Source organism: Plectropomus leopardus, chromosome 4, assembly GCF_026936395.1.
Source record: "Plectropomus leopardus strain MGB_pleo_1.0 chromosome 4, ASM2693639v1, whole genome shotgun sequence".
In the NCBI taxonomy this organism is placed as follows: domain Eukaryota; kingdom Metazoa; phylum Chordata; class Actinopteri; order Perciformes; family Serranidae; genus Plectropomus; species Plectropomus leopardus.
The window spans coordinates 20,138,068-20,165,487 of NC_142179.1; the positions used below are offsets into that span (position 1 = coordinate 20,138,068).

Consider the following 27,420-nt stretch of genomic DNA (forward strand, 5'->3'; position numbering starts at 1 on the left):
TTTTTAACACTTTTTAGGTCATTTTCTTGTTTGTTTTTGGTTTTTTTACTTTCCTTTTTTGGTCATTTTCTTGTAACTTTTGACTCATTTCTTGCTAATTTTTGTGTCATTTCTCCTTTGTTGCTCATTTTCTTCATCCCATGTTTTTAAAAAAATTAAGCCAGTTTGTTCAGGTTTCACAGGGTTAAACAAGGGAGTGAAACCATTCCTGCGTCATAGCCAATTTTGCCCTCTAGCCTCTCAGTGAAAAATGACATATGAAAAGAATTATCATGGTGAAATTTGCATAGTGTCACGTTAATAATTAATATTACTGCAAGCATTTGCAGTTTGTTAACACATTAAGCTCGAAGTCAGATATTTTTTCTATCATATCTGATATGTGAAAAGACAATTTGCAATCTAGAGGGATAAGCTTAGATGCACATTCATAATTTTTATCACTTCAAGCAATACAGGTTGCATTAAAACATTAAGCCGGGAGGTTTTTATTTGAATCATGTCTGATCTGTGAAGGCACTTAAACTTAACAGTCACAGCTTTGACAAATAGTACTATTAGCAGAGGAGGGTTAACTCCAGTGGGGGCACCTTCATTCTGCTATGAACCATTTAATTAGAAAAACTGTGTCAGACAGGGTGAACAACTGTTGCAATGAATATTTCGTCTCTCCTTTCATGTGGACAGTGCATATACACAGGTGGTCAGGGCTTCCTGGTGTGGAATTATTAATTGCTTCATAGCTATCTCATGGTGCAAAAGATCTAAATGTTGAATCTATTCATGAATTAATATTTTGGACAATTGAGATACTTTGGCACTAAACATAATTTGAATGAAAACCTTAGCCAAGGGCAATCAGACTCATACAGTGATACAGCATTTTAATGTTGACAAAATCACATGGAAGTAAGCAAGCTTGTTGAACATGCAACAGCACAGAAATGACAGAAATGAAAAGTATCAAGCTCTTGCATTGCTAAATAATCAAAACCCTGAAGAGGCTGGCTCAAGTGGAAGCTCTGAAAATGCTAGAAAGTGGCCACTGACGTATTTTCAGAATCTGAATCAGAATAGTTTACTGATGCCTGGGGGAAACTGTGGTTTGTTATAATTGCTCTGATGCCAAGCACAGAGAATTTGAGAGGTAGAAATAAGAAGTACTTAAAAATATAAATAAATATTTGCAATAAGAAATAATGTTGACACTAGTATGTAAACTATCTAGAATATAAAATATGTGAAATGTGCTGAGTATGTAAGCAGTTTAAAAAAAAAAAAATATATATATATATATAAAAAAAAAACCACTAAAGCTGGAAGTATAAAAAAAGTATAAAAAATAAACCTGTGTGTGATGCTACATAGAACAATACAATATATGCATAAGTAGGAATAAGAATAAGAAATATATACAATATGTTAAATATACATATAAGAGTGGTTAAATATACATTAAATGGTGGGAAGAATATTGCTCAGTTGAATAATTGCACAAAAAGTACTGCTAGTAGAATTGTTGCACCAATTATTGTACAGTTAAGACTAAGGTTGCAGCAATATGCAGGTGATAAGTTATACCATAATAAGAAAGTTGATGGTTATCATACAATGTTCATTTTCTTATCTATGATTTTGGAAATAAATAAATAAATAAATCCGCTGAACAAATACTGCTCCAAATGTCAGGATTGGACTTCCTTAGAGTAGACCATGTAACCATTCATTTACCTGCTAGTAAAGTTGTGTTACCATTAAACTGACAATAAATATGTTGTTGTTGTTGTTGTTGTTGTTGTTGAAAACTTAATTAAGATTTGTTTTAGCTGTTCAATCAACAAGTTTTAAATACTCAGTTAAAGTTGCTCTGATGACCCATTGCAGTCTAATCAGATGTTCATGACCCTTCAAAATATGCTGGACTATTCTGTTTTGAGATAAACTGAAAGTGTTATTGCTGGCTGAAGGACTGAATATTTGTCATGCTTTATTGTGCCTCCACACCCACACCTGTGGAAACACGAGTCCCTCGCTAGAAGCACATGAGCCACAGGTGTTAGGCTATTGTATTGCTAACATTAGCTCACAGCTAGCAACTGCGTGAGCATAGTGATGACAGAGTGATAATGACACTGAATGACTTGGGTCTGAGTTGATGCAATGAATGAATGGATTTCGCAAAAAAGACATGACGTTCAAAGGGCATAAAAATTGAAAACAGTGACAATGACATAAAAAGATTCAACTGGGATGTCAGCTTTACTAAATACGTGTTTAAAATCGTGTTTCTGTCACAGAGGAGCAGACAGCTGGAGCTTACTGTCGCCGATTGAGGCAAGCGGTCTAGCGTTAGCTTAGTTAGCAAACGACGACGCTGAAGTTAGCTTTCGATTCAGCAGTTAAGGGGAGAGCTGAGGGGGATGTTAGTTGCAATGCTTGCAGACCGACTTTTAGCTTTCTGCACCTCCTATTGTAGTGAACGCATGTTAGACATTTTAAGTGAAGCCTATTATTATATGCGTGATAATGAAATAAAGGGAAATTTCACCACATTTTTCACATCCACACCAAACTGAACCAGGTCTCTCTCGAAAACCACACTTGAATAGTTCACATCTTGACTGGATTATCCAAGACAGGCTAAATGTGAATTAAAAGATAGTTTCAGATATGTGAAATAAAAATATTATTAGTATAAATGCAAAAAAGGACGAAATCCCTCTATATATATATATATATATATATATATATATATATATATATATATATATATATAGCAGGAAAAAAATCTCCTCCTTTGTTTTTGTTTTGACATGTTTACAAATACAAATGCATAAAGGTTTCACTATCTAAATTTGTGTTTAAAATATTGTTTGGCTTGGCCTCTCTGGGATAATATAGTCCACATCGGATTTATCTAAGTATTGTGGGTTTTTAATCTAGACCTGGTCCAATGTGGTCTACATGTGGCAAAACACTATTAGATCTCCCTTTTACGCATTTTCAAACATAGAATAAAAGTTTCACAAATCTAAAAGTGGGTTTCAGACAACTCTGAGGCTTCACTTAAAATGTTTAACATGCTGTCGGGGTGCAAAAAGCCGAGAGTCGGTCGTTAAATACTGTAAATTACATACCCTTTAAACTCTCCCCCAAACGGCTGAATCGGGAGTCACAAATCGGAAGCCAACTTCAGCGTCGTTAGCTAACGTCTGTATCAAGTGTCGCCACATTTCTGACATTTTAATGAGTAAAAAGCCTTGCTGCTCGTACTTCTGTGTGTGTGACTGTCTGTGTCGGTGTCCTTTCGCAACTCACAGTCACTGAAAGTAAAACGTCAACGTGTTTGTCGCTGACAGCTTGAAGTAAACAGACGGCTGACCGTTGACAGCTAGCTTTAGCCTGATGCTAGCCAGCTGAGCAGCCAGCTGTAATGATGCGCCGACACAGACTCGCTGAGCGCCCAACTGCCGTTTATTTTGAGAAATACTGCACACTGTTTCGTAAAAATTTACCTGTAATATGACAGCAGGCCGTTGCTGAGGACAAACCATCGCCGCTGGTATCCTTTCAAGTAGTTGGTCCATTTAAAAAGCCAGCCTTTATAAGTATCCGACCCTGGTGCCGGGGCCGCGGCAGAGGCGGATGCCGAGCCCTTCCCTTGCTCGCTCATCCTCCACTCCGCCGCACGCCGAAGGATGCAGGATGAACAGCGGGGACACGGGCACTACCCCACCGGCACTACCGGGGCAAGGACGTCGGCACTGACGAATGAGCTCGACAGAGGAGGGTCCGATCCGGGGCGAGAGAAACCACCGTGAACCCCGTTCACATGACGCCGGAATGGACACTAAAGGAAGGACGAGAAGTGATGCCAAGACACTTTGCTGATGCAGACTGCAGAGGATTCAGAGCACAGAGCCGGACTGGATAGATTGGAAATCCCTCACATGGACTCCTTGTAATCTGATAAGGCTGCCACCAAATCAACAGTTATTTCCACGTCGACAGTGCCAAACAGTTTATGGCAGTAATTTTAGGAGGGAGCGGCTGCTGACCCGGTCATTTATGGTGTGTGGATTTAAACGGGAATGGCCGCTCTATCAATTGAAGTCTATGATTCAGACCTGCACCACGTGATGTTGTTATCTAAACATTCCTAAACATTTGACATGCGGTTTGGCTGCTGAATTTAAACCAAACTTGTCAGGTGAGTTATCAGAGGCAGAAATGACTTTTAAATGCAAACATTAATGCACTCATTGATAACAACTGGTGAAGGAAGTATTCAGATCATTTACTTAAGTACAACTAGGCCTACCAATAACACAGTGTGCACATACTTTTAAAAGTAAACGTCCTGCATTAAAATGTTACTTATGTAAAAGTAAGTAAGCATAATAAGGAAAATGTATTTAAAGTATGAAAAGTGAAAGTATCCAGTTCAGAAATATCTAAAAAATGAAAAAAAAAAAAACAGAATTCAGAACTATTACAAAAACATTACATTAAACAATTACCGAAGTACACAATTCAGACGGAAAAAAATCTCCCCCCCAAAAAATTAAAAACTATAAAAAGGGGGAAAAATCCAAATTACTGAAGTGTTTATTTAAATAGCTGACAAAGTACCCATTAAAAAAACACACCCCAAAAGACTCAAAACTATTTAAAAAAGAGCAACAAAAAAAAAACCCAAACGAGCAAACAAGACAATAATTACATGTTTATCAAAATAGTTGCTAATTAATTTTCTGACTATCAGCTAATTGATTAATCGACTGATAATATCAGCTGTACTTGTATAAACTATTGGGCAGTTTAATCTGAACAAAACATGATATTTTATTAACTCTTCTTGTGTTTTTTTTATTAAAAAATCTTAATATGTAAAGTGATTAAAGCCTTTAGATAAATGTAATGTAGTAAAAAGTATAATATTTCCCTCTGAAATGTAAAGTGGGATGAGAGGTTAAGTACAAGTACCTGAAATGTTTCATTGCATTATCACACAGCCAACTTAAATAAAAGTATGTCAGTTATTCTAGTTGGTAGAGCAACTGATCAGTGTTATTGACTACAATTAAGAATGCATGTTAAAGAATCTCTGATCTGATCTGTTGTCTGATTTGGCTTCTGATAACATCACTTTACCACAAGATGGCAATGTTGTCAAAATGATTTCGATGTGGTGTAACTGTTTCACAGAGACTGAAAAGTGACCAGAGTAAAGGTTGGTGTTCTCAAATGCATTTAATATTTCATCATGTGTCAAAAAGAAAAAAAATACTCACAGTACTAACACAGTAAAAATAAATACAAGTAACGTTTCTGATAAAAAACTGTAGCCCTTTTTATTTGGAAACGCACACACAGACAAACTGATGAGAACTCATGCTACACACAGTTGCTGCTACATATTTCTTTTTTTTTAACTAGGAAAAGAAACCTAACACAGCCATCTGCCCTGATTTGAGGGTTCAACACTACATCGTGGAGAGAATCATGAGCTTGTGCTCTCATCATGCCAGTGAAAAACAACCACATTCACTCCACTCAGCTGCTCATTACAGTGTCAGAAAACCAGGTATTACAAAAATTAAACACGATATCAAATTTTCACATCAGTGCAATTAAACCCTGACCCGTTGGCTCTACCAACAAAAGCATGCAAGTCAATTACTCTATGAATCACTCCTATATACAACAGGTCTGCTTACTCCCAGTGCAGCCGTAGTCACAAACTACCTAACTAGGCCTAATCAAATGAAAAAGCAACTGTTAATCTCACGACATTACCAATTAGATACTATTCAAATACCGATATGAAAGCTTTATTAAGGATCCCTGTGTGTCTGTGGTGCACTCATGGGGTGTTTTGTTTTTGGAAGTCATTAAGCTTCCTTATTTCTGCAAGATATCTGAGCGCAAGTGGATTACGTTTACTATAAGTGAGGCATTTTTTATATAATATTGTGGTACATAGAGTCTGTCACAACGTCCCTGTGAGATTTTATTGCTCCCTAATCCAAAGCTTCTACATCTGCTCTTATCTTGCCGTGTCTGTCCTCTGCTTGCCTGAATGTCAGCTATCAAACTAGCCTCCCTCTGCGCCCCCAACCCCCCCACATTCTCTCTCTCTCTCTCTCACACACACACACACACACACACACACACACATACATCTACACGTCCACATTGCATGTACAGGTTCTCGTTTCAGGCTCTGCAGCCTCCTGCAGGCCCCCAGTTCCCTGGATTTAATGTATTCATCAGAAACAGACACTGAGTGAGGGGAGGGAGCAGATTAAAGCCCCACAGTACATCATGATAGCGACTGCAGCATTTTTTGCTGCAAGACAACCTTAAAACCCCCTTCGTCTGAACAAACAGCTTTCACTGTAGGCAAAGTTTGAAAAGGGGACAGGGGAAGAAAAAAATGCAAGCTACTTCTCAGAAAATTAAACACCATCGTATCATATACATTTCAAGATATTCCTCCTAATAGCTATTTTTTGCTCTGTCTTTTTGACTATCAAGCCTCAAACAAATCCATATGAGTCAGATATGAGCTGTTGAACATACTTAATATGACAAATTCAAAAGGAAGACTCGATGATATTGCTGCCTCTCCGTTTTGAGTCTCACCAACACAGCTTCCATCCTGTCAGGCCCAGCTACAGCCACGAGACAACCCTCAATAAGACCTGCTGCTGGGTAATCTTGGGAAGCACAGCCTCAAATGAGTAACTGTCTAGTTCATGTGAGAAAAAAATAACTGTACTATGCTATTGGTTTTCGCTTGCTTTCTCTTCTACTACCTCCTTCCTTGCATTTACACTTTTGGCAGAATCTGACAAGGAAGTGGTTGGATGACCATGTTTGAAATTTGAGTGTCTTTTACAGCGCAAGAGTCTAATAAACCTCATTATGAAAAATCAGCTCAGTAAAGCAGGAGGCCACAGGGTATTTTTCCAGCCATTTAGATAAAAAGTCCTTTTTTCTCCACTGCCGCTCCACTCCTGAGGTGAGAGGGGTGGAGGGAGCTCTCTGGGTCACATGATGGCACAGCGATTCCTCTGTAGCGCCCCCTGGAGACGGATGGATGTGTGGTTCTGGCGCATGCCCCGTGCCACGGCGATGCCCAGCAGCTCTTTGAAGAGCAGGACTACGTGCCAGTTAAACTTGGCAGAACACTCCACGTAACCGCACTTCCAGGTCTTCTTCACCAGGACTGATACCGCCCTGCGAGGCATAAAGCGTTGCCGCTGCAGATCTCTCTTGTTGCCCACCACCAGGATTGGCACCTCACTGCTGCTGCCTTCCCTGCAGGAGCATGTAAGAGGTGGGAGAGAAAAAAAAGGTTCATTTCAAAAATGCACAGTTATCATTTTGGTGTTGGTCACAGTGGTTGGCTGGGCGTGTGCAAGATGTCTGTGTGCAGTTTTTCCCTTCCTTCTGAGGTGTGCGGGGGTGGACTGGAGGATTAGAGCTCACAGGCTCAAGGGGCCTCCCACCGCACTCTGCAGCAACTGGTTTACAGCATTATGAAGTGTGAAAATGTATGGCAAGCCAGAGGTAGGAATAAATTAGTGACTTGAGACTTGTATGCTCAGTCCCACAGTGTTAATAAAAAACAACAACATCTAAGAGGACATCCCCACGTCCAACCATATCCAGTGACACCTGATTGGTGGTGGTTTGGAAATCCAATTTGACGCTCTTCTTAAAGGTCCAGTGTGTAGGATTTAGAGATATATTGTCAGAGATAGAATATAATCCGAGCTGGCCTTCAACGTCTTTTGACTTCAAATTTAGGTTGTGATGGAGGCTGGCCCAAATTTAATGCCAGGACAACATCTATTGCAAACATCAATTTGATGTAGAATGCTGACAGCAGATGAAATCTAGATATTTTTGGTTTTTGGTTGTGTTGTTAAGTAAAAAAAAATACAACATCTTCCAAACGTCACATGCCAGCGCCACCTTGACGTAAAATTTAGTTGTAAGGCAAGGAGAACAAAACCCATCATCTGCAAAATGTCAGAATATTAATATCCACACAACGTGATATTATATCATCATTAGAGATTTAAAATATAGTCTACCCAATTTTTATTCCAACTAAGGTTTAACTAGGGATGCACAATGTTGGATTTTTTGCCAATATATAACAACTCAATATCCCCACCTAATTTTGGCGATCATTAAGTCTCATCTGTTGTGGAATTAACATCATATTATGCATACTCTTATCATGATGGCCCACCAGCAGATAGAGACTTGAAATTCAATGCTTTTCAATATAGATAATATTCATTTATTGTGCAAAAAAAGAGAAACACTTCAACTTAAGGTTGATGTTTTGTACATGTTCACTTTGTCAATAAAAATCTGTCATATCAGCAGAAGCCAATATCTACCGATACTGATGATGTGCCAATATTATCGTGCATCCCTAAGTTCAACATCTGTCCGATATAAATGTCCACTGTCTCTCTGACATAATTTTGATGTGCCAGCATCAAACCTTAGAATGAGCCCTTTTTATCTACAAAGGGTGCAGATATTCATCTGTGGAGTCTGACCTGTTTCTACAGATCGAACAAACCAAACACTGGCTCTGGATAGGGCCATTTGCATTTTTGCTAAGCCACTGTAGTTATCAGCCCATCCATGACAAGCCAAACAATGTCAGAAGAACACCAATTGTTTAATGTGACACTCTTTAATAAATGTTTTTACTGGTTTAAATCACATACATTTGTTTTGAAGAGGAAGAGACCTCTGCAGATAATTTAGCTTCTGGTAAAAAGAATGAAAACTGAATGAATCCTAACCAGGAGTTCACGGTTCATGGGAGAAGTTGGCTGCAATCTGCTACCTTCACCACTATATGCCACTAAATCCTATACACTGCTCCTTTAAAAAGAAGATGTTTAAGGCGTTTTCAATAAAAAAAAAGTTGCTGGAGGGAATCCTGGATTAGATTGTAGAGCAAATACCATGAAGGAAAGAAGGCTCATTATGTAAATCGGATTTCTTACAATGAGATTAATTTTTTACTTCGAAGGCTTTCTGTTTGGGTGGGTGCCAAAGTCAGGGGAACTTTTATTATTGTTTTCTGAGATTCTTTTTTTTTAAAAAATGATAATAGCTCAAGCTGAATATTAAATCAGGAACATTATGACACCTGAAGGAGCATCGACATGTGTGAGACATCTGCCGACTCACTTAGCTCAATGCCAGCTGAGGTATAAATTGTTAAAGCTGCTCAGCAATGTATCGCTTCCTCTTATACCGAATAAAAGTTTCTTTTTGTTACATTGCGCCTCATCTTCTGACAAGGCTTGCATGCTTATGCATATTTGCACGTCTGCCTCCACAGATGGGCAGATCGCTCGACAGAGAGAAAAGACAGTACAGTACAGTTTTCAAGCTCCTGAAGCGAAGTCCAAAAAGATGAAGGGTTAAAAAAAATAAACATTGCAGTAATCATCTCACTTTTCTCCTTTTCACAGGTTGTGCTCACGTAACAGTCTTAAAAATATCTCCTCGCATATCTGCTCCAGCTTGAGTATTTTAGCAGAATGGGATGTACTGTAGGAGTGTGTGTGTGTGTGTGTGTGTGTGTGTGTGTGTGTGTGTGTGTGTGTGTGTGTGTGTGTGTGTGTGTGTGTTTGTGCATCTGTGTGTGAAATTTGAGGGAAACTGCAGGAGCGATAGACCCAACACTGTCATAGTGTTCACTGAGCAGAAGGTATAGGTTTCAGTGGAAAAACAACTTTATTCTGATTTTGAACTTCTTTTGTCAGCAGAGCTTTGCAGAGTATTTTAAGAATATATTTTCAAGTAAAACAAGCACATTTTTTACAGGTAACATCTACAGTACAGCCCCCTTACGCTGTAACAGCCTCCATTATTCATAATTTCAGTTTGTTTCTGTTCCTTCTCCCCTCTTTTCTTTGCTTCTGCAGCCTGGCCTCAGAGGTCTGTCCTATGATTACACATTTCTTCTGATTTCCATTCACCCATTCTTCCCCAGCTGCTGGTGATAATGGTTTTCTGTCATGGGCCATAAACATTCATGGCAACACATTTGCAGCTGCAGGAAGATAGGGATGATCTGTGCAGTTGCAGTTTGGTCATGTACAACATAGATGCACAAATGAGGCCACTCACTATACTCTTTCAATATGTAAATATATGCAGGTATGCCAACAGCAATGATGACAGACCAAGTGATGCCTTTTCATTGGTCTTTTTTTCCCCTCACTAGTGTTGGTTTCCTTTCTGGCTCTTGTATTAGTTCAAAGCCAGCCAGGAGACCTTTAATGTATCTCCCACTGGTTTTCAAGTTTCCTCTTTTTGCTGCTCTGACCAATAAAACCAAAAAATATCCTTAAAAAATAATCTTTATATCACTGTGGCTCTCATGCAGCAATGCCAGAATCAAATGTCATTACCAAACTGTCATGATCCATGGAGGGGTGTGCAGAATTAAAAAGATATCACCACAAGCAGACGATCTATCACTGTCACCTTGTCACAAACGTGTAATTGTACAGCTTTGTGGCAGGGCTGTGAAATTGCATGCTGTCTCCAGATGGATGACTAGGTGATGTCATTAGAAATCCCCAGCGAGGGCTAACAAGCTGTATATCAGTCTGTTGTTGATGCTCAGTAACAGTCTGGCCAGCTGAGAGCGAGCGTGTGGTTGACCTCACCTGTGCTCCACGATCTGCTGTCTGATCATCTTGACGTATTCAAAGCTCTCCACGCAGCAGATGTCGTACACCAGGATGTAGGCGTTGGCATTGCGGACACCTCGGCAGCGCAAATCCAGCCACTCCTACAGGACAGACACAGAGAGAAAAAAATAAATGAACAAATAGATACACAAATAAATGTACAATGTAACAGATAAAGAGCATTACCTAGAGAATTTTTAGCCATGCTGTAAGCAAGTTGGTCCACTTACACTCAATAACTATTACATGGACTGCTCAATATTTGGCACAGATATCCATGGTAGCCAGAGGAGGAATTCTACAGACATATATGATCCCCTGGCTTTTCCTCCAGTGCCCATTAGATTGATATTTGTGATTCAGGGTGACATGTCTTGACAAGTATTGGATAGATTTCCATAATAACTGGAACATGCCATGTCTCCAGTCCCATTGCAGGTGGAAGGGAGGGAGCAAATTCTACTTCAAAATGTCCCTTGTTGATTCCTCGCCACTGTTATATGCTTTTTGGCTAATATAATGTTTCCTTCCACTTCGTTTTTGGTTAATACATTAATAAAAATTTGATCACAAAAAACCCCCAAAAAAACCCATTGCGCAACCAGAACTAGAGGGACAGTGCTTTTATTTTCCTCCGTAGCTGTTGGTAGCTATCCCCAGTTAACAAACAGTAGCAATTAACTTCTTTGCGGTTACTGTCACCAGCAGTGAAAATTGCATGTGGTGGAATGACGGAAATAACTGCAAAAAACAAAATGCTGTGTCCTGCATTATTTGTAGTGCTTTGGCTCTAAGGAAAACAAACAGCAATCCAGGTATTTTTGCAACAACGGTAAAAATAGAACACCACTTGGAAACATGGATACTTCAACCCAAGCTGTACTTTTTGTTTTGCCTGGGACTAGACCTTTGAATCTGACCACTCCACTGAGTTCAAGTTGACTGTGTAACGAGTTGACAATTTTGTCTGATACCAGGCAAGGTCTCCAGCAACTGGTTAGGGAAAATCAAATTTCCCCCACGGAAATCAGAGTGGATGCATTGTAAGAGTTAAGATTGAAAAGAAGTCTAAGAAGTTGACATCTGACCCTGCGTTAAGTCCCACCCCTCAGCACAGACTGGCCAATCATAGCGCAGCATTAGCCAGCTCCAACAAGGGTCTGACAACTACAGCTGTGCTCCATAGACTCTCATGCAAGAGTCTCAGATTTCCGTCATTTTCAGTCTTACATTTTGTGGACATCGAGCTAAACATTTTGCAAGGGACACATGTTAATTACCCAGAGAATCTGTGAGGAGATAAACGTTTCTTTCCAATTCCAAAACCAATATCAAACCCTGAAAAGTGTAGGGTTTGTGAGCAAATGTTAGGTAACTAGCTGACTTTGCTAATGAATGTAAACATACGCTAAATGATTATAACAGTGAAAAACAACCTACCCAGCTTAACAGGAATAGTGGAGGGAGCACTGTCTGATATCAGGTGACTTTTTGTGTAACATATGGGTCTTATACAGGGGGTTCACTTCCCTTTGGGGATCCTCAGAGTTACTGCAGAGGGGCCACCAAATCATTGTCTGAATTTTTTGTCTGAAATTACACATTAATATGAGTTCAATGTATCATTAGTAAAGATAAATTTCCTTATTCATGAAAAAAAAAGAATAATTGACAGTACAGAACATCGATGATAGGTCGATAGCTCACAGCTGGATAGAACTGGTTGCAGTATTATTATACGCTGCCAGACAGACGGACAGCACCTACTACATCTGTCTGATATGTGCACGGGCAGCGTCACTTGAGAACGTGGTGCATCCACATGATACGCTGTCAGGTTGAAAGACTGCCGGTAATGTCACAATATAAGGAGCGTGAGGGCAGGTGGGGTGGGAAATGAATGAGTCCTACAAACAGACTGTGATGTTTTTTCTACATGTGCCTCCTTTCCCTAATCCTAACCATCTGTGCCAGCATGTGCATTTTGGTGTGGGTTGCCATGTGCTGTTGTTGCTTGAAAAAAAGGACATGCAGGATTATCCCACCATGTGCATTTGTTGACTTCATGGTAGCAGTATCATAAATAGTAGACACAGAAGGATACCTAACAGGTAATATGTAGATGCGGAAGCCCACTGACAAAGCAGCAATATGTGAAGAGTTGGGATGAGAATGTGTTGGTTTATACATGGCACTTTAGGCCACTCGCCACATTATTGTACAGGCCTAATATAATATGCAACTCCATTTATACGGTATTCGCAGTGGGGGTCCCTGCTGCGTGTTTCTGATTTAGTGCTAATTAGCAAGTGTTAGCATGACAACATGCTAAAGGAAGATAGTGAAAATTGAAAATATTACTTGTTAAATCACATTTACTTAAGTGTCTTTTACACAATGATAAAGTCAAGGTGAGCATGTTAACATGCTGGCATTTCCATTTAGCTCGAAGCCCCACTGTGCCTAATGACAGCCTTATAGTTCCACCAGCTTATAATGGACTGACTTATAGAATGCCATAACAGAGAGCAGCTAACTGAACAGTGTGTGGCATGTGCTCTGTAATTATTCTTGAGCACTTTGGCTAAAAGTCATAGTGCCTGCTGCGTAGCCTCGGTGAAAAAGTGCAGTGTCAATGAAGTCGTGGAGCTCTGGAGGTCCCACAGCCAAGAACAAAGTCATAAAACATGGTGACCGTCCGGCAATAAGCACTGCATGTTCAAGGACAATGACGATCTAGCTAATGAGACATATTGTTACGGAGCCCTCCATCACCAGGAGGAGGAAAAGGAACTCATGCTGGTGTTTAGCGGTCATTGCTGCTTGTTCTGAGCTGTGTGATGCCGTGCACATGCAGCAACACTTGTTTGATGGTAATGAGGCTCAAACTGTAATTAAAGCACATGGCACAAGTGGGCACATTTGCACCTTACTGGGGAACAGTTGCTTCAATAGAAACACAGTGACCCATTCTTCTATTCATGCTGTGTCTCCCAGAGCTCTCACCATCCCACCACCACCACCCTCACCGCCTCTAACAGCATGCAATGAATATATAAGCATTTGATCTGATAAAAGAGGGGGAGGCAAATAGAGGAACTTCAGGGGGTGGGAAGAAAAGATCTGCTGAGGGAATGAGAAAACAAACGCAGCCCTGAGAAAATGTCGAGAAGATGAAGAAAGAAGCAGCGGATCAAGGGATGAGCAGACAAGGTGTCAACATAACCTCTGGTGTGCACGCACACTGCTAATGAAGGGTCAGGAGACTCTGAGACTGGAGGCAACGGTTTTTGCAGTACAATTCAGTACTATTCAATCTAATGTAGCAGGTAAACAGTGAATACTATTAGCTACATTGTGTGCAAGGCACAGTCAGACTGTGTTTGTTAGAAGTTTAACATAATAATGTCATCATTTCAATACTTTATTACAGAGGAATTAAGCCCTTTGAAACCTGGATCGACATCAGTTTTCTTGTGCTGTGTTCAGATGTCTTTCATAAGCTTTTGAAATCTTTTAAAAACCTAATAAAATTGGTTTTATTTCTTTCAAAAACATTGGAAAAAGGCAATGAGCAACTTGGTAAGAAATGCCCCGCAAATTTCTGAAAATTTGCCAATGCAAAAAGAGAGAGAGAGAGAGAATGTGAGAAAATGATCAAAAAGCAGCAAAAATGTCAAGAAAACTGCACCGTTCACATGTACATGAAACACTGCTGGATGGCATCAGGTGAGAACGCAGCCAGACAGAACCGCTTGCATTGTTATTAAACCCCAGCGGGTGGCTGGAGAGCGTCACTTGAGAACGTGCCCTGATGAAACCTGTCACAAGTGCACAAATCAGGCAAGATGGCGACAGGTTGAATTGCTGTTGGTAATGTCTTAATATAGGGAGCCCAAGGGCGCCTATAGGGTGGCTGGGGTGGTGGATGATTCTCACAAACAACAACCTTTTAGTGCGGTGTTTGCTTCCTATCTAAATGTGATGTTTTTTATCTCCACCTTACCATATGCCTATTTCCCCTAATCCTAACCATCTCTGCCAGCATGTTGACTGTCCAGCATTGGTTACCATGTGCTGCTAACATAACTACGTGCATTTGCTGACATCACAGCAGCGGCATCCCAGAGCGTAAACAGCAGACACAGAAGGATATCTAAATTGTAATAAGCTGATGCAGAAGTCCACTGATAAGGCAGCAACATGTGACAAGTTTGGATGAGAATGTGTTGCTCTTTCATAATGGTGGTCCACGGGGAAAATGCTATTTGGGCGGCAGGGGATTTCACTGCAAGTGGCCACTGGGAAAAATTGGCTACAAAGCTGAGTTGTGTTCCTGGGGGAAACAGGGCAGCAGCTTTCCTGTCTCTCTCCCCAGGTAACAAAGTCTGCCTCACAGCATCTCTGGAGCTCATTAAATTAAACATTATCTATGTTTAATGCATGCAAGATGTAGCTGGAGCCATGAGCAAGATAGCTTGGCTTAGCATAAAGTCTGGAAGCAGGGGGAAACAGCTAGCCTGACTCTGTCATGGTCAGGTGAATTTTTTTGCCAAGTGCAGGTAATAGTCATCATTGCAAAGTTTCCAAGCAACCAGAGGAAACTCCAGCAAGTCATTTATCTAATTCTTGGCAAGCAAATAAATGAGCACATTTCCAAAATGTTATTTAGTAGTTTGATTTCCAGCATTTGTTAAGTAGATTTGTTTAACCTTGTGACTATGTCATTGTATTTGAGGCCCTTCTGATTCCCAGGGCATGAACTAACGATTGTCAACACCCCTTGGAGTGAGATTCGCTGTATCAATGCCAAAGGCAGCCTTTGACATCTTTATGAGATGCTCCGGGCTTTCAACTAACTCCAACGAAAAATCAGTTTGTGACAACAGACCTACTTGAGGCTAAGAGCAACTGACACAGTATAAGGCATGAAGAAGTCAGTGTAGGGCAGTAGGGGAGGTGGATTGGTAAAACCAAACTCAACTTTTATCCAGTGTTGTTTTTCTGAAATGTTTCTCAATTCCTGTACAGTCATTACTCAAGTGACGTACTGACATCAAATTACTTTACTCAACTAACATTCTTAATTAGGACAAAAAATGATCTTTTTTTTCTAAATCAAACCAGGTAATTACATTGTCTAAACTTAACCACAACTGTTTCAAAAAAATGACCATTTCATACAATGTGTTTCAGCTGTGCATCACATAGATACACTATGGGGTGGCCCATAATGTCGCCATCGCACGCCGAGGGGCGTGAATAAACATCTACATTCGATGACCTGGGAATAAAAAACAGTTGTGTATTTGTGTCTGAATTCAGAGTCTTGGGTACATCTCTTTTTGAAAAAGATTTAATCATTACTCTGCACATGTCGAAATATCTTTCCATCACACACTTAGAATTTAGACACAGATATAATCCCATATGTTACCACTGCTGAGGCAGTTTTTTTCAATATGCTGTCGTGATTTTCAAAGCTGACCTGTTTGACATAGCAGATAATTTAGCTTTGTGTTTTTTGACTGATGCACCTGCGCCTCGGCACAGCTGATTTGTCCTCTTTGGAGTTCTCTATGTTGTATCGCGTTGCTTTGAAAACCGAGGTATCAAAGTGCTGATTATCAGACCTTTTTTAATTTTGATGCTTCTAATTAGCAACAGGCTAATATGAACCTTGTTTGTAGCGCTGTTGGAAGTGGATGGAAGTGATTTTCCATGTGGTGTTTATGTTATTTCTTTCCAGCTCCTATAACATCTTGCACAACTTGAAATAAGAATGCCAGGAATGTAATTACATCACTCAAGATTGGAGGAAATATGCCTTTTTAAATCACCATACTGTACAGGCAGTCAGCACAAATAAGATAAACTGATAATTTGTGATAGGGGAGGCTGAGGGAACACGCAATGATCAGCATTACTTCTAATGATGATAACAAGAACACATCTGTGTCAGTGAGGAATAATTTGCCTTCATTCAGTTTGGATGAGAGCGTTTGTGAGGTGAGTGTGAGGAAGAAACAGCCTCACACATCAGCGAGCAGATAATGAGGCCGATCACCAGGCGTGGAGACAAACATGTGGCACTAAGATCCCTGCCATCAAAAGTGAAAGAGAAGGCAGAGGAAGTAAGGAGGGCACTGTGTTGTGAAAACTGGAATGAATGTGATTATTTTCTCTGTCTCCTTCCAGGTTGAATCACTTGTCAGAACGAGGGGAAGACATTTCACAGAAGGTATGATTTCTACCGTAATTTCCGTCGTTGCTTCTTTGATAGAGTGTCCAATACAATTTAAAGTCACATCAAGCACCTAAGAAAATATTCACCTATTTTTGCCAAAAAAACAAGTCATAACAAAGCATATCATCACAGCTCGCCCTTTTCTGATAATTGAGGCAATTGACGACGTGACATGCACGCAGTGGCTTCAGTTGCAGCCTCACATCCCTGAGAGGCTAAAAATAGCAGCTTGTGTTCTCTCATATCTCTTTGCCATCCAAGTCCTGTTTTTAAATGTGGAGGAGGGGCTCAATACAGCAACACTAATTTTCCAAACCCAAACAAGAGGCAAAATAAAGAAATTAAGAGCTAGAAAGACAACCCAGAGGAGAAAACGCAGCTGATAAACTGAAGTGAAATGAATTTAAAATGCATGTGTGGGCATGTTTATTTTGTGTGTGCATGCAGGATGTGAGAGTGTGCTTGTGGGAGCGTGAATGTGAAGTGTGGTGCCACTGTCTCTATCCTCCAGTCGGTCTCCTCAACGCGTCGCACAAAAAGAGCATCTCATCATTCGCTCCTCAAGAGCCAAACAGAACATGTTTCCCTGACAACCACAGGCCATGGTCAGTTTTTAGAAGGCTATGACAAAGCTGCCGTGTCTCCTGATATTAAGGGAGGCATCTTAATGGTAATGAGTGGTTGTGATGGATCAATACTAAAGCTCAGGAGAAAGGCCAGCGTGACCTGTTGGGGGAAGGGTGCTGAGCATTTAGAGATATGTCACACAGAGGCCACCCTGGCAGATTTGCAATTAAAATTTATTACATCCCCTGGGCATGAAACTCCAATTACTCACAGGTGACCTATGCTGAGCCACCATTAAAACCTGTAGGTTTTATTGTTCTTTGATTAATGCACTTTGTCTGAAATGATATGCAGAGGGTGGGCTGTTGCTGATTTCCTGCACAGAAAAAATAAAAAAAAATGCTGCTGATTAAAGCAATCAAATACAGCTGATCTTTGGAAAGACAGCCATAAATTGTTAATTTAAAAGGACAGTTTACCCCACAATCAAAAATACATTTTTTCACTCTTACCTCTAGTGCTATTTATCGGTCTGGATGTTGTTGTTGTTTTGGTGTGAGTCACAGAGTGTTGCAGATATCTGCTGTAGAGAAGTCCGCCTTCTCTCCAATATAATTGAAATAGACAGCACTTGGTTTGTGGTGCTAAAAGCACCAAAAAACAAACAAATAAACACACAAACAAGCAATGTCTCTTTCCAGAAATCATAACGCGGTCTCTCAAAATAATCCATGGCGAAAAACAAAACATCTCTACAGCCGATATTTCCAACACTTTGCAACTCACACCAAAACAATCTAGATTGATAAATAGCATTACGGGTAAGAGGTGAACTGTCCCTTTAAAACCAAAGCTAACATGCATTTTACACAAGTTAAGACAGCTTTAAAGGAATATTTTGACATTTTTGCAAAAATAGGCTTAATTATCCACCAGCTGATAGTTTAATGAGAAGACTGACACCACTTTCATATTTGTAAAGTTACAGTCCAGACAGCAAGCGGTTACCTTGGCTTAGCATAAAGACTGAAATCAACAATTCTTGTACCGTCTGAAGGTAAAACCTCAGCCTACCAGCACCTCTACAGCTAATTTACATGTTGTGTCTCATTTGTTTGAACCATACCAAAAACAAAAAAAAACTGTTTCTGGTTTAGTGTTGTGTGCAGGACTATTTCTTGGAGCAGTGTAACTTTTTTAAGGGTTAAAAAAGTGTTAAAAACTACATCTAATGAACACTATCATGTTAAAATGCCTAACTTTACAGCGGAAATAAACATGCTACAGCCTGGTACAAAACACACTTTTGGTCTCTGTGGCTAAGGTTAGCATTAATGACAACTACAGGGGCTGAATTTTTATATAATTTGTCTGATTAAAATTTGATTAAAAAAAGTTAGGCATAATTTGAGTGACAGGCTGTCTGCTGATAGTGATCTTAGGCTCTCAGTCAGATCTACCCCTCGCTCCTCCACAGTGCACATCCAATTATGGTCACTTGTGCCTCCAAAAATCCGAGACGGCGACAGCCGAAATGCCAAACTTAAGACCAAATGGGTGATGTCATGGTGGTTACATCCATTATTTTTATACAGATGTCCATGCAGTACCTTTCAATTCCCTGTAACAAGGCAACTAAGCTCCTTCCTAAAATGTTGAATTATTCCTTTAATCATACTTGATGCTGTTGACTGAGCTGTAAATATTTTAAAACTGATTTAGCTGTTTCTATTTTAAGAACACTGAATTATTTGTTTTACTCACATTAAGTCGTCTAAACTCCATTTGGTTTAATATTAAAAGACCACCAAAACTCTCAGCTTGTGTGAGACAGAGCTTTGACACACATACGCCTAAATGGTTTGCACACCTCACACAGGCTTCACAGCTGCACGCTTCATATTTCTACCACATGTGTGAGAGTAAAAATTACTCATGTGTGACGTTAAAAGCAATAATCTCCACCTTGTTGTCACAGTATCAACAGAGATAACTGAGAGAAAATGTCCAGAAAGAGCAGGAGAGGGAGAGGGAGCATTCTGTGTGGGAGGAAGTCATGGAGATACATTATGGCGAGGAAAAAAGAAAAAGGAGAACAAGAAAAATCATTGCTGAATCCACTGTCAGGCTTAAATCCATCTGTCATCGCATCTTATTGACACACTGTGACAGATGCTCTCTAAACGCAATGCTATCAGCAACAGACAGCCACACCGCAAAGCAAACAAATCATTACAGCATCACAGTGAAATAATAGAAATCTTGCCTGTCTCCAGAAAGGATAAAAATGGCTGTCTACAGTACGTGGTTAAAATGGGGTCACAAGTAGCCTGCCAGAACATCGCTGCTCTTTTTTCAAATATAATCTGAACTGATGAGAAATTGCCACGCTGCATAAGCATGGAGGCGTACTGACTCACTCCATTCTGCAGCTTATTCATCACAAATTTCAGAGGACATTATAAAACCTCATTTGGTAACCCTTACTTCGACAGCGTCCATTAAACTCTGTGCAACCTCTCTAATTGACTGCAGCGAATTCCTACTGTCTCCTCTGTTGGTCTTTTATTCCCAACAGCATCCCAGCAGGGAACTGTGCTTTAATTCAATCTGCTGTATACTGCAAGTCAATTTCAATCAGCTTTCTTTGTGCTGCCCACTGCCTCTGACCCGGGTTTCTCTGGCCTCGTGGTAAATACAGAGCAGGGTGTTGAGACAAAAAAAGCCCCCATGTCTCATCACTGTGAATAGAGGACGCCACCAGTCGAAGCAAGAGAGCAGGCTCCAGAACAAGCAGGACATGACAGGAGCGGGGAGGAAAAAGTACAGCAGGCCTCGCAGGGTCGTTCCTCAGCAAATGACTAACCATAAATCTGTCTGATAGAAATGTTGTGGCAGCACTCAGCTAATGGTTTTCTCTGCCTGTGTACCTTCCAAAAAGGGCCAGGCAAACAGACGCCTGCTCGCTGCACTGCACCCTGAAATGAGCATGAGATGTTCACACAACATGATATCGGATGATGAAAGTGGCGCGACTCAAACTTCAGGGACTTGCACTCCCACACATCGACTCATGAGACTCATCCTGTCTTATTCCTGCTCACCTACTAACGTGTTCCCTAATGGCGGGTTAAGCACCATTTAGCAGAAGAAAGAAGAAACTCAATCAGAACGTCTTTAAAGAGTGTCTCTGTGGGCTTGAAACACTGAAGCACCCAGTAGACCTTTTAACACTCCCTAACAAAACGTTAAATCTAGTAGAACGACTACATGTAATTCTGCAGCAGCCTGACAGGATGATCGCTCTGGCCTCTCAGCCCGCCTGTCAGATGTTTTCGGCGTTAACGCCATGCTCTCCGAGCGCGCAGCAAACCAACACTTTGATAGGCCTCTTCTCCTTGGCCTGATCTCATTTTCTCAGCAGCACCTCGTCAGTACAGATAACAACAGCTGTTCTTGGGAGGGCTATGTGTGACACAGGAGGGGAGAGAAGCAGCGGCAGCAGTAGAGTCAGGTGTGGCGACCTTGGAGATTTCTGTCTTGAGAGCATCACAGCCTCTTCACCGAGGCTGCGGCAGGCAGGAATCAAACACACACCTCAGGTGAAGAGAGGCTTTGACAGACAGAGGACAGAAACACACACCAGGCCACACTTGTCTGTATTCTTTGGGCTGTTAAAGAAAAAGAGAGACATATCTTAAAGATTTTTTTGGTATTTTTGCCTCCATCAGCTGGAGAGAGACAGGAAAGTACAGAGAAGGATGACATGCAGCAAAGGGCCACAGGATTGGAATTGAACCTGGGCTCCTGTAAAGGTCTCAGCCTACATGAAGGCGCACAATCTACCAAGTGAGCCAGAGATCACCACAGAGAGACCTCAAAGCACTGGTCCCCAACCTAGGGATCCTGACCCCCACTAAGGTCACCAAAGCTCCGCGAAGGGTCGCAGGGCCTTCATGAAAAAGACATCTATTAAGTATCTATGATTGTTAAGACAAAGAATAAAAAGTTCCCAAAAAAATGTCAGGAAAACTCATCTCTGATGCAATATTCACAAGAAATAATCTGCTCAAAATTCATCCAAACTGCTCGTTTTGGACATCCTTCCAGTATCAGTACTCAGTATTTTGTGTTAACTGTATAGTTATTATTTTATGTTGTGCTGTTATAGTTTCGCATTGAATATGTGTCAAATATCCATAAAAGTCAGGGGTTGCAAGTTTACTCAGTGACAGAAAAGGCATCTCTTACGCCTCCCTACAGTATGTGCGATTTTAGGAATCCAATAAATTTAGTGCAACATGGATCTAATAAACTTAGGTATGATGTCAAGTTTAATGCATGCAGACTGTACGATGACAAGGCCTACTGAATTGCAAGCTATGACGTACATTTCTCAATGTCAGTACACAATAACAAAACATCGACAGTGTGCGTCATCCATCTATGCCACTGTATTGGTAAGACAAGAATGTAAACAAACATGAATGGAGCCCTCGCTATAGTGCCATTAATGGGTGTCGAAAAAAGTCCAAAGAGGAGGAGGAGGAGGAGAATGTGGACACGGTCATGGCTGAGGAAAAGAGGCCAAATTGGCATGCCGGTTTTGTAACAGGAGCTCAAGATCGTGACAATGTAGTGAGACAACTGTGACGTAGGGCCACTGTTAAGAGCCACGACCAAAGATATCACCAGGTTTCTTTCACATCGGTCATCTTTTATCTAGGACAGCCCAGAATAGCACAGTGTATAACGGACAATAAGGAGAAAGGTTTAGAATCACTGTCTTAAAGGACAGGATCATTTTCTTCCCCAAGTCTGTCTTAAAACAACACTCACACGCATATGTACTTTGAAACAGGTTTTGGCTGCTGAAAGTATTCCTCTAAAATGATAAACTTTTATAGCCACTGTTGAATTTAAGGGATTCATAAAGAATGTGGTAATGGAGGCATGTGTTTGTTTTTGAGGGGCACCGGCAATAGCCATGGCTGGAGGCATTAAGTTTTCGGGTGGTCTGTACATCCCATTCCAGTGAACACAACATCTACAGAATGTCTCTCGGTTCTCTCTTGATTTTTAAATTCTTTTTTTTTTTTTCAAATTTGGCAAAAACATCCACTTTGAGTCAAAGATGAACTGATTAGAATATGGTGATTTAAGGTCAAAGGTCACTGTGACCTCGCAAAGCATGTTTTTGGCCATAACTCAAGACCTCTTACAATGATCATGACAATATTTCACAGAAAAGTCTGAGTATATAATGATTAAGTGATCAGCGGGTCAACTTTACTTTGACGTCATAATGTTCTACAAAAACACTTTTCTTATTCAACACCTTAACTCAGGAACAAAAGGGGAGACTTTTGGTCAGATACTGAATTAGTGACACTCATCTTGAGTGCTCAAACTGAAACTGTGCTGATTGCGTAGATCTTCTGTGAAGATGTGTATGAAGCATCCATGTTAACTGTAACAGCAACTTGACTGGTGCGTGGGGACATACAACCATGAGGACGCAATCCTTCTTCCTGTTATGTTTTTGTTGTACTTAAAAATTGTTCTTTTTAAATTCTTTCCTTTTGTAAAGCATTTTGGAACATCCATATTAACTGCAACTGTGGTTTGTGACAACTGTATTAAATGGAAGGTGCCATATAAATAAAAATTTATTTAATTACTCTCTTACAATCCCCTAAAGAAAAAAACTTCCAGAGAAAACAGCTTGAGAGAAACCTTGGCAATGAAGACTAGAAGTGACTACAAACCTAGGGCATGCAGAGCGACAGCACATTTCTGCTATGATCCTGCAATCAGATGCATCTCCAACTAATGAGGTGTGGCATCTGACCTGTGGCCATGAATAAAAGGGCAATCTGTTCTATTTTTAAATTGGGAGTTTAACCAGGTGCTGTGGCGATGCCTGCAGCACAAGCCTGTTGCTATCTGTGCATGCAAGATTCGACCCAACCAGCAGCAGCATTATCAGCTTATCTGAATGTATGTGAAGACATGCTATGATTAATAAGCAATGTGCAAGCTGTCATTTCTGCCTCATGAGGGGGGTTGTGAGAGTTTACAACGTCAAAGTGAAGCTCTCCAAGGCTTTAAGTCAGCCGGGTCTCCATAGCAACTAGTAGACTATACGGACATCTGATAGTGATGGAGGAATAAATAAAATTGGTGTTTTTGTCTTTAAGGAATGCCACTGGCTGCGAGCAGAGGGGATATTAAAGCAGATATGTAATACACGAGGCGTGAATAAAGTTGAATCTACAGTACTGTGCAAAAGTCTTAGGTCACCATAGATTTGTTGTTTTAACAAAGTTGTAATGAGGATACATGTATTTATTTATTTATTAGCCTCTTTATTAAGATACAAAGAATACAGAAAACATGTATGATGCATTAAAACACCTAAAAAGTCAGAAAACTGATGTCAATATTTAGTGTCTAACATGGAATCGTACAACCATAACAAAATGTAGCTCAAACAATCAATACTGAGCTTTGAACAAATCTTGAACGCAGCCTGGTGTAAACACACCAGCAGCTTAGCATTGTTAGTATCTCATATTGTCTGCACAAGAGAGTTCAAGACATGTTCAGTGAAAAGCGAGGTCACAATAAATGCTTGCAGCTTAGCCTGTTGAAGTTATTCTGAAATATTTGCGTTTTTAATATTGTATATATATTCCCTATATATTCTAGTTGTATTTTAGTGAAGAGGCTATTTTGAAATAAATATGTATGATCATTATAACCCTTGCTAAAATAACAAAGTTTAAGGTGGCTTTTGCACAGCACTGTAAGTCCTCAGACAGAGACATGATACCTGGCTGGAGCTGGATGGGAAAGAGGAGATTGGCGGGACGTCCAAAATCTTCAACTCATACATGTTCCCGTTGAGGATGACGGAGGGTCTGTACACATATCTGGTCCTGGTTGGCGTGTACACCTCCGAGAAATCGTTATAGATGAACTGGCGGATTATAGAAGTTTTCCCCACTCCGGGAGCACCGATGACTGCGATACTCAGCGTCTCCACCATTCCTGGAGCACGAGTTCAGCACCATGGACAGCGACGACAACAGCGACAGATGTGAGCGTCCAGAAACACAGCTGCTTGTTTTTGACGCTGTTCTGGTGGAATTCAACCCACACCGCTGCAACCTCTCTGTTTTTGTCAACCAGCAGCCTTTAAATCACCTCAGCTGGGTGCAATTAAACCGAATAAATCACCCACCCTGTCGAGCAGAGCGAAGAAACTTTATCTCCAGGCTGAGGGCGCAAAGAAAGAAGCTTGTCGAAAATAAAGCTCAACCATGATCATGCGGATGGAGGGCTTTTCCTCTGCAATCTGAGAGAGAAACTCTTCGGGGGACATCCCCAGGCGTCCTCTTCCCCCGAGAGGAAGCGTAAAAGTCCGTCCTTGTTGTCCTCGCATGGACATAATCTCACCCAGGCTAGACTCTGACCTTGCCCAAACGCACAGAAGCCCTCGGTGTCTTCATTGATTATCTCCTCTGCACCTCTCACTCATTTCCAGCGATGCACCACCGCCGCGCTCCTCCATCACAGAGAGGACGGGCGCACAGCCGCCAGCCGAGCAAATAAGCTTCCCACGTGTTTGGAAATCGTACACAACCCCATAATCTTCTTTTTTCGGTCGAAGATAGATTCACATCTGAGTGATTCAGAGGAGAGCAGGCAATCCACACAGCCTGGAGACGTGCGTCTTCTGTAAAGGCATCTGGAGCCTATTAACGAGCACTGTGTGTGTGTGTCTGCCGTTGGAGAGACATGAGCTGGTGAGGACTGCTCTCTCTCTCGCTCGCTCTCTCTCTCTTCCTTTCTCTCTCTCTCTCTCATCACTTGCAATATCCTCCTGCCCCGCTCATCCAATAGGATAATGCCGTGCGCAAGGCGTGTGAAAGCTTTGAGCTCCCATACGCTGCCAATAAATGGCAGAAGAATCGGCCGTGCGCTATAAATCATCTCAGCGTTGGGGGTCATGAAGGAGAGGTGCGAGGCTGAGCATCATATCTCTGAGGGACACGACTTATTACTGGAGAGGGTCCTCGGGCAGGGCACGGGCGATGTGTCCCATAAATCACTGCGGGATGGCAGCAGCACATCACGGCCAAAAATCCACTTGATGACAAGTCTGTGGAATAAATATTGCACAGTTTATGACCAGTAACCGCGGATGAGCTTGTAACCTTGGCCGATGGGTTTCTAATGCCGTACTTCCTCATAAGATGCAGTTTGTGAAGGGTTTACAACCTGTGGGAGTCCAGGTTGGTTTTTTGTCAAGGCTGCGATAACAACTAGGCGAAGCCTGCAGGGGCCCCCAAGCCTCAGGGGTCCAACAGACCACAGATTAAGTATGTCAGGGTTCCTACAGCTAACTTAGATTTAAGACTTTTTAAATGCCACTCACAATTAAATTTAAGACCCAAAACAAACAAATAAAAAAACACATTAACAGCAGTTACTTAAGATTTGGGACAATTTTGCCCAAATATTTAGTGTAACATAAAATGTTATTTTGTTTTTATCTTGTGGGGAGAACAGAATTGGTCAATACCTGTCCTTTGTTGGCAATTTTGTTATTGATTTTGTTCTGCACTCTGCCTCAGTTCCATCGTGCCAAGCCTTTAATGTATTGCCTTTACTTTTTTTTCTTTACCACAAAATTCTGGCTAAATACCTAATTTTCGTTGAATCTGTACTACCCTCTGTTGTCCAGGCTACATCAACAGTTAGCTAACAGACACTGGGCGCTCTGCTCTGTTGGTTCCACTAACTTTGCGTGGTCTTGCTACTGCAAAAGGGCATTATGGAAATAATTTTACAAAAGGGTTTTTACCAAACATTTGAGATTTTATAACACCACCTCAGAAGAAAAAAGATCCTAAAAATCTGCTTTTCATGTCTTTGTATATTTTAGACTTTGAAAAGATTGATTAAAGACATCTTAACATCAATTTATGCCTTATTTTTAGATTAATAAATTCAATGGCTTTTAAGGTTTAAAGCTTTTTTTAAGATCTGCAGAAAGCCTGGTATATGGGGATTACTTCCTGGTAGTTTTTTCAATTGCAGATGTGATTTATGCCAATAAAGTGTAAAATACACTGATACACAGCAAGAGCCCAGTGTTACAATTTATGGGTATATATTGGCAGAAATGGAAAATAATGTATGTTTTCTCTAGTGTATAATCAAAATAAAAAAAAGTTTTGTTCTCTTTACCTTAGAATGAGCAGTTTATGTCCAGGGTGCAAACTCCTCAGGGGTGAAAAGGTGACAAGGATGGCACCTGTGCCAGCTTAAAACTCTCATACTCCTTTATATCCCAACAGGGGGAGTTACAATGAGCACAACCTGAAACGACAGCAGAAAAATGCAAGATATACATTAATGCAGCAGTAATATTCATCCAGAAACACCAGACAGAAAAGAAAACACTGCAGGGAATGTTCTCCTGTACAATGACAACTTTTACATTACATATTTTGCACATAAATTCGTAGTTATTTTTACTTGAGAAAGATTTTAAATGCAGGGATTTTACCTGTAGTGGAGTATTTTTACAGTGCTGCATTATTAGTAGCTATTTTTTTTACTGCAGTTAAGTATCTGAATACCTAGAAGCACCACTCCTTGATAAATTTCCATTTTACTGAACTTCCACAATGTGCATCCACATACTTGTAGACTGTCTTTGCAATTAGTGTGAAATTCTCTGTGGTACCCAACCGGTGCCAACACTGACAATAACGGAGCCAAGCCACAAGCTTGATAGAGCAAGCAATTGTGGACAGCGAGGGTCAGTCAAAGAACGGCAGT

At 40.7% G+C, this 27,420-nt stretch overlaps 2 protein-coding genes across 3 annotated transcripts in view; both read right to left on the bottom strand.

Moving 5' to 3' along the window:
• Positions 1-3,945, bottom strand: part of osbp2b (oxysterol binding protein 2b) — a 66,895-nt gene extending 62,950 nt beyond the window's left edge. The window contains exon 1 of one of the 2 annotated variants that reach the window (XM_088076779.1): positions 3,516-3,945. In XM_088076779.1, the coding sequence (XP_087932905.1) occupies positions 3,516-3,673 (158 nt within the window). In that variant the 5' untranslated portion in view covers positions 3,674-3,945. The remainder of the gene's footprint in view (positions 1-3,515) is intronic. The other variant, XM_042488046.2, reaches the window with a different exon arrangement.
• Positions 3,946-5,328: 1,383 nt separating this feature from the next.
• Positions 5,329-27,082, bottom strand: rasl10a (RAS-like, family 10, member A). The gene is made up of 4 exons (XM_088076782.1): positions 26,824-27,082; positions 24,401-25,732; positions 10,728-10,852; positions 5,329-7,326 (listed from the first exon to the last, which is right to left on the bottom strand). Exons 2-4 carry the CDS (start codon positions 24,614-24,616, stop codon positions 7,056-7,058), a joined length of 612 nt encoding a protein of 203 aa, XP_087932908.1. The 5' UTR covers positions 24,617-25,732; positions 26,824-27,082; the 3' UTR covers positions 5,329-7,055.
• Positions 27,083-27,420: the final 338 nt, after the last annotated feature.

Coding starts and splice junctions, on each gene's coding strand:
- rasl10a (XM_088076782.1), bottom strand. CDS start 24,616: ATGGTGGAGACGCTGAGTATCGCAGTCATCGGTGCTCCCGGAGTGGGG. Junction 10,853..24,400: donor TCCCATCCAGCTCCAGCCAG/GTATCATGTCTC, acceptor TCTGTCCTGTAG/GAGTGGCTGGATTTGCGCTG. Junction 7,327..10,727: donor CAGCAGATCGTGGAGCACAG/GTGAGGTCAACC, acceptor ATGCTCCTGCAG/GGAAGGCAGCAGCAGTGAGG.